This window comes from Phycodurus eques, chromosome 4 (assembly GCF_024500275.1).
Source record: "Phycodurus eques isolate BA_2022a chromosome 4, UOR_Pequ_1.1, whole genome shotgun sequence".
Classification (NCBI taxonomy): domain Eukaryota; kingdom Metazoa; phylum Chordata; class Actinopteri; order Syngnathiformes; family Syngnathidae; genus Phycodurus; species Phycodurus eques.
In genome coordinates, this window is record NC_084528.1 from 2392154 (window position 1) to 2404565 (window position 12412).

At 43.1% G+C, this 12412-nt stretch overlaps 1 protein-coding gene across 5 annotated transcripts in view; it reads right to left on the minus strand.

Moving 5' to 3' along the window:
* The window catches only part of taf2 (TAF2 RNA polymerase II, TATA box binding protein (TBP)-associated factor), a 184384-nt gene that overhangs the window by 111734 nt on the left and 60238 nt on the right, over window positions 1-12412 (minus strand). For all 5 annotated transcript variants that reach the window (XM_061673613.1, XM_061673614.1, XM_061673616.1 and 2 more), the window contains 2 exons: window positions 7760-7991; window positions 3377-3561 (listed from right to left, as the gene is read on the minus strand). In XM_061673613.1, the coding sequence (XP_061529597.1) occupies window positions 3377-3561; window positions 7760-7991 (417 nt within the window). The remainder of the gene's footprint in view (window positions 1-3376; window positions 3562-7759; window positions 7992-12412) is intronic.

Sequence of the window (12412 nt, forward strand, 5' to 3'; positions counted from 1 at the left end):
GGCAGGATGGGGACACATGGTCCGGTCCTGCCGCTTTGTTAATCTTCTGTTGTTTGAAGATGAGTCTCACATCCTGTTCATGGATGGTTAACGCAGAAGTCAGAGGTGGGGTTGTGGTCGCGGCCGGGTGGGTGTGTGGTGTGAAACTGTCCTTTTCAAATCTGCAGTAGAAGGTATTCAAGTCGTTGGCTAGTGTGCTGTTGTTCTCAGCTTGGGGGGATCGTCGCTTGTAATTAGTCAGCGATTGGAATGCATGCCAGACTGATTTAGAGTCGTTCGCGCTAAACTGTTTTTCCAACTTTGCTGCATAGATCCTCTTTGCAATCTTAATTTCTTTAGTAAGCTGGTTTCTAGCTCGATTATACAGGGCCCTGTCCCCGCTCTGATATGCATCTTCCTTAGCTTGGCGAAGCTGCTTAAGTTTAGCAGTGAACCACGGCTTGTTGTTGTTGAATGTCCGAAATGATTTTGTTGGTACACAAACTTCTTCACAGAAACTGATATAGGATGTGACAGTGTCCGTATATTCATCCAGGCTGCCAGCTGAATTTTCAAAGACACTCCAGTCTGTGCAGTCTAAACAGCTTTGAAGTTCCATCTTGGCTTCATTGGAAAGAATGCTGAGTTACATCCAAATAACACCATACCTATTGTGAAGCATGGTGGTGGAAACATCATGTTTTGGGGCAGTTTTTCTGCAAAGGGACAAGGACGACTGATCCTTGTAAAGGAAAGAATGAATGGGGCCATGTATCGTGAGATTTTGAGTGAAAACCTCCTTCCATCAGCAAGGGCATTGAAGATGAAACAAGGCTGGGTCTTTCAGCATGACAATGATCCCAAATACACCATCCTGGCCACGAAGGAGTGGATTTGTAAGAAGGATTTCAAGGTCCTGGAGTGGCCTAGCCAGTCTCCAGAGAAAATCTTTGGAGGGATTTGAAAGTCTGCGTTGCCCAGCGGCAGCCCCAAAACATCACTGCGCGAGGAGCTCCGCATAGAGGAATGGGCAAAAATACCAGCAATAGTGTGTGAAAACCTTGTGAAGACTAACAGCAAACGTTTGACCTCTGTCATTACCAACAAAGGGTATATAACAAAATATTGAGATGAACTTTAGTTATTGACCAAATATTTATTTTCCACCATATTTTGCTAATAAATTCTTTAAAAATCAGACAATGTGATTTTCTGGATTTTTTTCCCCTAATTCTGTCTCTCATAGGTGAGTTATACCTATGATGAAAATTACAGGCCTCTCTCATCTTTTTAAGTGGGAGAACGTGCACCATTGGTGGCTGACTAAATACTTTTTTGCCCCACTGTACATGTTGATGTACAAATTAAAGATTAAAATTAAATTTGCCTCATTTCTTTGCTTTTTTGCTCTGGCCTCCAACTTGAACCAGGCCCATATATATATATATATATATATATATATATATACATATATATACACATATATATACATATATATATATATATACATATATATATATATATATATATACATATATATACATATATATATATACATATATATATATATATATACATATATATATATATATATATACATATATATACATATATATATATACATATATATATATATACACATATATACATATATATATATATATATATATATATATATATATATATATATATATATATAGTGTTTGTAGAAAAAGTTTATAATATAATCGCTTATAAACACTTTTTTCGTGAGCTGGACTCAGCTCATTCCCAAAAAGGCTCATGACTGTATTAGCTCAAAAGCCTGCTTCTACTAAATACTTAGCAAAGTGTCTGAATACTTATGGCTGTGCGATATTTAAGTTTTTCTTTTTTAATAAATCTGCAAAAATTTCAACAGTTGCATTTTTTTCTGTCAATATTGGGTGCTGTGTGGAAATTAATGAGGAAAAAAATTAGCTTAAATGATCTTAGCAAATGGTTGCAACATAACAAAGACTGAAAAATGTAAGGGGATCTGAATACTTTCCATACCCACTGTATGTGCATGAATGAGAGGGATGGAGGGGGGAAGAGTGAGACTTCAGGAAGAAGAGATAGCAAGGGAGGAGGACTTTAAAATACTTGGGGTCAACAGTCCAGAGTAATGGTGAGTGTGGTAAGGAAGTGAAGAAAGGGGTCCAAGCAGGGGGTGGCGGAAGGTGTCCGGTGTGTTGTGTGACAGAAGGGTCTCTGCTAGGATGAAGGGCAAAGTTTATAAAACAGTGTTGAGGATTAGAGACAGTGGCACTGAAGAGACAACAGGAAGGAGAGCTGGGGGTGGGGAAAATTAAGATGTGGATCTCTCTTGGAGTGAGCAGGTTGGATGGGATTAGAAATGAGCTCATCAGAGGGACAACCAAGGTTAGGTGGTTTGGAGACCAAGTTAGATAGAGTGGGGTTGGTCATCGTTTGAATTTGAGCGATTCAGTTTCCTTATTTCGATTACGGTTCCAAACGATTCTCGATTCTGATTCTTTTAGAGGGCTGGATCAAAAAAGTTTGCATGATTTAAATAAAGGGTGTCCAAATTATGAACATCCATTTTCTTAGGAGCCCGCAGCATAGACTAAAATGAACATTTGAGTCGGGGTTCTTTCTAACCAGTATCAATATCAAACCTGTGAACTAAAAGGCAATGTGTGTGGAACGAACCCAAGTGTCTTAATCTTCATTAATTAATGTTTCAGCTAAAAGCTAATATAGCACTGTTAAAATAGTTATTTGGGACTGTTTCATTACGTCAACTGGTTTATATGTGCAAGTTTTAACTTAACTTCCTGTTTTCAGCTTGTAACCTTTTATGTTGAAGTGTACGCACCGGAACTCTGCATTTTGGCACAAAAAGTAACTTCACACGGCAACGGTGATTTTTGGATTTTACTTTTTTTTCCTTCCCCATCCTCTCTACTACTTTAAAATGATTGGAATATAAATAGGGGAGTTTCCACCTAACGACACTTGTTGACGGACAGTGGCCTCTGCCAAACATCCTAACAACTGTCCTTTTTTGCATTCCAAAAGGAGGATGCCATTCTTGGTTTGGGGTGTGCCACCAACTTGCAGCATAAATAGTTGTGTTTTCTCCACCAACTCAGGCTATGCAGCCTGCTCGGATGAAAGAGGTAACATCTTCTAAGACCACTAGAAGTGTCCAGTTGCGATCGATTCAACGCTCTGAGAATGAAATGACGTTGATGAATGAGAATATTCACAGGCAAGACTTGAGATATGAGTGTTTTGGGTTACAAGCGAAGTCACTGAACAAATTAAAATTGTATCTCAAGGCACCCTACACACCAACCGTCAAAAAGAAAAATAAAGTAAAAGACAAGGTACAAAATAATCTCATGCTTACCTAAAGATGCTCATGGAAGCATAGGAAGACACTTGAACATAGGACTCATCCACAAAAACCGTCTTAAAGCAGGAGTATGGGTAGCGGCATGTTAGAATTTCTTCATAGAACTCAAAAATCTCATGCAGGTAAGACATGGAATGCTTGAGAAGTGGCAGCAGTTGTGGCAGGCAAAAGTGGGTCACCTGATGGGAGGCAAGAAAGAACAATAAATAATATTTCAATTAAAATGGGCTTTCTAAGGTTGGGAGTAATCAGAATCAGAATCATCTTTATTTGCCAAGTATGTCCAAAACACACAAGGAATTTGTCTCCGGTAGTTGGAGCCGCTCTAGTACAACAGACAGTCAATTTACAGAACACTTTGGAGACATAAAGACATTGACAAAAAACAATTGTGCAAAAAGATGCAGAGTCCTCCAGCACTTAGAGCAGTTCGAATGACTAGTATTGCAATAGTCCGGTGCAATGACCATTGTGCAAAGGGCGCTGAGACTTCAAGGAGTGGATGCGGTTTAAAGTGACGAGTAGTGCGATCATTTGGGACAATGATGGTTGTGCAAATGTTAGATACTCCTCAATCAGTGTGCAAATGGAGCAGATGCTACTCTGGCATGAGTGGCCAGTATATGCAAATAGTGCAGCATGGCGAGACAACTACAGTGAGTCCACGAGTAATACATAATTGGCCCCACAGAAATGTGACAACGAACTCAAGTCAAAAACTTTCCAGCTTGTTGTAATGGAATTATAGGTTAGGTGTTTAAGAAGTTGATCGCAAGAGGGAAGAAGCTGTTGGAATGTCTACTAGTTCTAGTTTGCGTTTATCGGTAGCGCTGACCTGGGGGAAGGAGCTGGAAGAGCTGGTGACCGGGATGTGGAGGGTCCGAGAGGATTTTGCACGCTCTTGTCTTAGTTCTGGCAGCGTGCAAGTCCTCAAGGGTGGGTAGGGGGGTACCGATAATCCTTTCAGCAGTTTTGATTGTCCGTTGCAGTCGGAGTTTGTCCTTTTTTGTAGCAGCACCAAACCAGACTGTGATGGAAGAACACAGGACTGATTCGATGACCGCTGTGTAGAACTGTCTCAGCAGCTCCGATGGCAGGGTGTGCTTTCTCAGAAGCCGCAGGAACTCCATCCTCTGCTGGGCCTTTTTGAGGACGGAGTTGATGTTGAACTCCCACTTCAGGTCCTGAGAGACTGTAATTCCCAGGAACTTGAAGGTCTCGATAGTTGACACAACGCAGCTGGACAGCGTGAGGAGCAGCTGCGGTGAAGGATGCCTCCTAAAGTCCACGATCATCTCTACAGTCTTGAGCGTGTTCAGCTCCAGGTTGTGTCGGCTGCACCACAGCTCCAGCCGCTCCACTTCCTGTCGATATGCAGACTCGTCACCGTCCTTGATGAGGCCGATGACAGTGGTGTCATCTGCAAACTTCAGGAGTTTGACAGCCGGGTGCGTTGAGGTGCAGTCTTTCGTGTAGAGCGAAAAGAGCAGCGGCGACAGGACACAACCTTGGGGCGCCCCAGTGCTGATGCTGCATGTGGATGAGGTGGCCTTCCACAGCCTCATCTGCTGTGTCCAAGCTGGAGAAGCATGGAGGAAAGGAGTTCAGGGATTATGGTATTGAACGCTGAGCTGAAGTCCACGAACAGGATCTCCACGTAGGTCCCTGCACTGTCGAGGTGTTCTAGGATGAAGTGCAGTCCCATGTTGACTGCATCATGCACTAGGCAATATATGTATTGTCCTACAATACATATATGTATTGTCATGACTGTTTGCTCGGTAGGCAAACTGCGGGGAGTCCAGCGGGGGGCCTGTGACGCTCTTGAGGTGGTCCAGCATGAGACGTTCGAAGGACTTTATGACCACAGATGTCAAGGCGACAGGCCTGTCGTCATTTAGACCCAAGATTGCAGGTTTCTTGGGGACTGGAATGATGGTGGAGCGTTTGAAACAGGATGGTAGTTCGCACAGTTCCAGAGATCTATTGAAGATCTGAGCGAAGACTGTCCTTTTCAAATCTGCAGTAGAAGGTATTCAAGTCGTTGGCTAGTGTGCGATTGTTCTCAGCTTGTGGGGCTCGTCGCTTGTAATTAGTCCGCGATTGGAATGCATGCCAGACTGATTTAGAGTCGTTAGCACTAAACTGTTTTTCCAACTTTGTTGCATAGTTGCTCTTTGCAATGTTAATTTCTTGAGTCAGCTGGTTTCTAGCTCGATTATACAGGGCCCTGTCCCCGCTTTGATATGCGTCCTCCTTAGCTTGGCGAAGCTGCTTAAGCTTGGCAGGGAACCACGGCTTGTTGTTGTCGAATGTGCGAAATGACTTTGTTGGTACACACACACATCTTCACAGAAACTGATATAGGATGTGACAGTGTCCTTATATTCATCCAGATTGCCAGCTGAATTTTCAAAGACACTCCAGTCTGTGCTGTCTAAACAGCTTTGAATTTCCATCTTTGCTTAATTGGTCCACTTTTTCACTGTTTTCACTGTAGACTTCGCGCATTTAAGTTCTTGCCTGTACGTCGGTATTAAGTGAATTAAGCAGTGATCAGACGAGCTGCACGAAGTTTGGCACGGTATGCGTTTTTTAGCGTAGTATAGCAGTGGTCCAAAATGTTATTTTCCCTGGTAGGACAGTCGATGTGCTGCTTGTATTTAGGGAGTTCGTGGTTGAGTTTAGCTTTGTTAAAGTCCCCGAGAATAATGAGGGGTGAGTCCGGGTTTTTTTTCCTATTTCGTTGACTTGTTCGGCGAGCATTAGCAGTGCGGCATAACCATTGGGCAGCCGTGGCCCAATGGTTAAGATCATCACCTGCCACCGTGGGGGACCTCGGTTCAAGAGCCCGACTGGACCATCCGGCAACATCCCCCCGGACTCACGGCTGTGGTGTCCTTGAGACACTAATACCCTGAAATGCTCCCAGGGCGCTTCAGCTCCCCCCTGCGCCAGTGTGTTCCACTAACGTGTATGTGTTCACTGTGATGGGTTAAATGCAGAGAACAAATTTTGTGTACATGCATGCATGTTCATGACAATAAAAGGTGATTCTAATTCTAATTCATGTTAGCTTGAGGCAGAATATAGACACCAGCCAGAATGAATGATGCGAACTCGCGCGGCGAGAAGAATGGCTTACAGTTCAAAACGACTCCAAATGCGGGCTGCAGTGTGTGCTGAGCTCCGTGACGTCCGTACACCATTTTTCGTTGATATAGAAGCATATCCCGTTGCCTTTTATTCCATGTTGCGGTCTGCCCTGTGAAGATGGAAGCTGGGAAGCATGACAACGCCATCGGGTACAGCGTCACAAAGCCAGGTCTCAGTAAAGCACATGGCGGCGGAACATCCGAAGTCTTTACTGGTCTTTAACAGAAGATGAAGCGCGTCCATTTTGTTGGGTAGGGAGCGTACATTCGCAAGGTGGGAATGGCGCCATCTATCCATCCGGGCAAGGACTACTGTGGCACCGCAATTTACGGCGGATGACAAGGAAAAGCTGGCCATCTTCCGCTCCTACTGCAGTAAAAAGATTGTAGACAAACACATCCAGCCCAACCACATCACCAACATGGACGAGGTGCCGCTCACTTTCGAGATCCTGGTGAACCACACTGTAGAGAAGAAGGGGACCACCACGGTTGCGATACTCACAACGGGGCACGAGAAGTCGGCTTTTACTGTTGTGCTTGGTTGCCATGGTAAAGGACAGAAACTGCCTAAAGAAAAGTTTCCAGCCGAAGTCGTCGTTAAGGCCAATCAAAAAGGTTGCATGGACGAGGACAAAATGAGAGGGTGGCTGAGTGAGGTGTACGTAAAGAGACCGGATGTTTTTTTCCATGCGTCACCGTCCCTGTTGATGTGTGACTCCATGCGAGCCCATCTCACAGCCGCTGTGAAAAACCATGTGCAACTAAGACTGGGAGGCAACGCCGGGCGAATTACACCGCCATATGTGAATGGATTGTGGATGCCTGGGCTAAGGTATCTGCTTTGACTGTTGTCCGAGCTTTCGCGAAAGCCGGCATCAATGCTGAACAGCCCCCCGGCAACGAGACTGACTCTGACAATGACTAGAGGGAACCCGGCGTGTTTGTTGGAGAACTTGCCCAGCTGTTCAAAATAACATGAGTACATTGTTAAATACGAATTCTTCCAGCAGACTGAAAGTATATTGGTGGACATGATGATGAAGATACTAATATTTAAAATTCTAATATTATACCACTGTTGAATCACAGAAATGCTCTGAACAATATTTTTTTCCCCAACTGTGAAAATATCAACTGTACATCAAAAAGGTGAATATTTCAAAAGAAGTCATGTCTTTTGTATGGATATGTTCATGTACAAAAACAACCACAAACTCACCTCATGCATGTAGGGGTCTACAAGAATTTCAAAAGGCCCTACAGCCAGGGAAATGTTGGGAGCCGCAGTTGGGATAGGTAGGACATAGTGGAAAGTTTTCTTCCTCATGTCATGCGTGTAGATTGTCTCTACTAGATCACCACATGACACTGCAACCATGGCGGAATCTATGGTGAACTCTAGCTTCCACGTGCACAGCTCTGAGTAGGAGTCCACACAAGGGAACCAGAACCTTGGGAAAGGGACAAATAAGAGATGATTAATTGCAGATTTCAAAAAAATAGTTAAAAAAGGTTGTTTCAGCTCTGCTTCAGTCAGTTCACCAAGCAAACGTCTTTGCTTTCAGTGACACCTTGCTTCATGAACGTATTCCGTAAGGGGCGGAACATACATTGTGTATTTTCCTCAGACCAAGGGTTCAACAACATAGATAATTTTACACTTCAGACTATGTGAGTCCTGGGACGCAAATGTCATGGAAACAATGTGTCCCAGCCATGGAACAATGAGTCCCTGCAACTTATCATCAAAGTACACATATATAGTCATCCTCCGCGATATCACAGTTTTTGCTTCACGGTCCCACTAGATTGCATATTTTTATTGCCATTGTTATTCTATCATTTATACTGTTTGCACAAAATTTAAGGGCCGTAAATACAACAAAAACATGCCATGGGTGTATTTAAATAGGGTATTTCTATTTCCTGCACCTAGAGGTTACTCTGAGCCCAAAGACACAAGAAGTTTCAATTCCCTGCTTACAGCTCATTATTGGCCTGTAAACAAAGGCTCTCTTAATACAATGCAGTTGCCTGTCAAGAACTTTCATTAATATGCCTTTATATAAACAAACCCAACACCAAGTTAACCTAGAGTACATGTCCTCCCCTGAACACTTCCTCCTTAACCATAAAAGCAGAACACATGACAACTTCCCATCATAAAATACACTTACAGAACACTTACAGAACACTTGGCCTCTGCACTCCCCCATCATTCTGGATGGGACAACGGTGGAAATAGTCAATGCTTCCGTTTTCTAGGTCTACAGATCACGAACGACTTAAAGTGGACCACAACACGGAGGGCATGCTCAAGTGGGCCCACCAACATTTCATCTACAGCCCATGTTGGCCGGTAGATGAAAAAAAGTGCACTGGCCAAGCGTATTTTTTACCAGCCAAAATATTAAACCGTTTCACACACATTATCTGCATAATAAAGTATTATATCACAAATAACTAACATTTAAAAAATTACTGATCAATATAGAGGACAATGACATCACTTAAGATCACAACGCAAGAAGTGTTTTTTCAGATTTTTAATTTTTTTGTTTTAGTTTTTGTTCTTTTTTGGAGTGGAACCAACCCGAAAACTCTTGTTGGTGGTTCAGCCCTGCTTCTGCAATAATTATTTGGGTTTTATATATATATATATATATATATATATATATATATATGTATTTATTTTTATTTTTTTTAAAAACAAATCATATAGGGCAGCTTAAGAACATCGAAGGGGGGCTGAAACCCGCTGGTTTTCACAGAGTCCATGAAGTCTAGCTATTGTCTTGTATAAGTCTTTGTGCCACAGCATTACACTCCTTGAACCTTCCATAATTTAATTTTTGGCTCTCCTGCGATTGCCTGGTGTACCCTGCCTCTCGCCCAAAGATAGCTGGGATAGGCTTCAGCACGCCCTAGTGAGGATAAGCAGTACAGACAATGGCTGGATGGACTTTTGCTCTCAATGGTCCACATCACGGCGTCTGTATTGTCTATCGATGCCTAGTTCAGAGTCTCGTCCGGCAAGAATTTGATCGCGTGAGTTATTTTTGCACAATGAATGCACATTTAGTTCTTTGTTCGCGTCCGGCATGGAAGTGCTATGGACGGCCGTGAGGGATGGGCGTCGCCATGGCCGCTCGCCTGCTGCTTAAGATCTCCACATGTTCCAGCGACTTAATTAGCCTGTCTGGAACGTGGATCTGTTCACGTTATGCGTGTATGTTTGTATATGCACGCATCGTTCATATACAGTGGGTACGGAAAGTATTTAGACCCCATTAAATGTTTCACTCTGTTATATTGCAGCCATTTGCTAAAATCATTTAAGTTCATTTTTCCTCAATGAACACACAGCACTCCATATTGACAGAAAAAAACAAAATTGTTGAAATTTTTGCAGATTTATTAAAAAGGAAAACTAAAATATAACACAGTCATAAATATTCAGACCCTTTCCTGTGACACTCATATATTTAACTCGGAATATATGTGCATGAATGAGAGGGGTGGTGGGAGAAGAGTGAGGCTACAGGGAGAAGAGATAGCAAGGGTAGAGGACTTTAAATACTTGGGGTCAACCGCCCAGAGCAATGGTGAGTGTGGTCAGGAAGTGAAGAAATGGGTCCAAGCAGGTTGGAACGGGTGGAGGAAGGTGTCAGGTGTGTTATGTGACAGAAGAGTCTCTTCTAGGATGAAGGGCAAAGTTTATAAAACAGTGGCGAGGCCAGCCATGATGTACGGATTAGAGACAGTGGCACTGAAGAGACAACAGGAAGCAGAGCTGGAGGTGGCGGAAATTAAGATGTTGAGGTTCGCTCTCGGAGTGACCAGGCTGGATAAAATTAGAAATGAGCTCATCAGAGGGACAGCCAAGGTTCAATGTTTTGGAGACAAAGTTAGAGAGAGCAGACTTCGATGGTTTGGACACATCCAGAGGAGAAATAGTGAGTACATTGGTAGAAGGATGATGAGGATGGAGCTGCCAGGCAAGAGAGCTAGAGGAAGACCAAAGAGAAGGTTGATGGATGTCATGAGGGAAGACATGAGGGCAGTTGGTGTTCGAGAGAATGCAGGAGATAGGCTTACATGAAAGAGGATGACGCACTGTGGCAACCCCGAAAGGGACAAGCCGAAAGGAAAAGAAGACGAAGTCAATATGCAGACAAAGTAGCTAAAGAAGCAGCTGTCGGTATGCACGACACATTTTCAGTAGACCAAAACACACCACTCAACAACACAATATTAAAAGATATGCAAAAAAGTGCACCAGAAAGGCAAAAAACATTTTGGAAAAATAAAGGTGCAATCACAAATGATGACGGAATAATTTGTAGTGAAAAAGGTAAACCCATCCTCCCGAAAGGCTTGTTTATGTGGGCAGCAATTATGAGTCATGGGCCTTGCCATGTCTCAACAGGAGGGATGGTACAGATAGTGGAACAAAACTTTGCTATATATAGATTCAATAATTTCTTAAAAACATTTTGTCGAGCATGTGTGACTTGTGCAAAACATAATTCACAAGGCAATATCAGCCCCAAGAGAGGCCAAAATCCACAAGTGCAGTATCCTTTTTAAGTGTTTTAAGTGGTTTTATTGAATTGAATAAAGTAGGACAATACATATATTGCCTAGTGCTAATTGAAGTGTTCTCAAAATGGTTTGAAATTGTTCCAGCAAAATACCCAGACGCTATTACTGTGGCAAAGGCATTGTGTGAATATATCGTGCCCCATTATGGCATACCACAAATCATTTGGAGTGACAACGGAAGTCATTTTGTAAGTAATATTGTTGAGAAAACAGGGCAAAATTTAGACATCCAGTTAAAGCACCTTTGTTCATATCATCCACAAAGTGCAGGATTGATGGAAAGAACGACTGGCACTGTAAAAAACAGATTTAAAAAAAAAATGCATGACCGAGACAGGAATGGTTGGATGGTCATGGTTGGATTGTTTGGATCTTCCTTGTGTGTTTTGGACATACTTGGCAAATAAAGATGATTCTGATTCTGATTCTGATCTGGTCAAAATGTACATAAGAATTGTGAAGGGAGCAGGGCAGTTAAGTCCGTTTGAAATTCTGTACAGAAGACCATTTAAAATACCCATGGTAAATATCCCGTTAAGTCCTGTGTAAATGGAAGAAGTTGATTTAAGTGACTATATATGAGGGCAGTACTTAACGACAAGGAAGTGACAATGTCTAATCAAATGGCAGATGAATCTCCACCCCTGCAGGAAGGCCAACCTCCCATCGAACTTGGAGACTGGGACCTGATCAAAGTGATCAAATGAAAGGTTTGGTCCAGTCTGCGGTGGGAAGGTCCATTCCAAGTGTTGTTGACGACCCCAACTGCTGTGAGGATCGCTGAACGATCTTCTTGGATCCATTTGTCACACTGCAAGAGACAGGTACCACTGACAAGCAGCTCACCCGGTTGTGGGGCGGACTCCTATTCGTCTCAACGTCAGTGAAGAGGGGGGCTTGCTCCCTAGAACTCACCCAACTTCTGAGGAGCTGTGAAGTCGCAGCACCTGAGCATTGAGCAGGAAGTGACTGAGAGGGTATCAATGCCCCTCCCGCATCAACAGGAGGGTAAAGTGCGATCCAAACCATCGTGAGCCGTCCTTCTTTTGTCCTTCTGAAGGGGCGAGAGTAAGAAGTGGCACAGGAGCAGGAAATACACACAGTTAGGTCAAGTACGGGACAAGAATTCTGTTCGATACAAACAGAGAGGTGACGTGCTGGTAACCTCTCCCTCTCAGGAGAAAGAAAGATGATTGCTTTCTGGCTCAAGAAGAAACCAGGAATTGAAAAGACCATGCGACATCATCGCATTGACTGCATGCCAAGA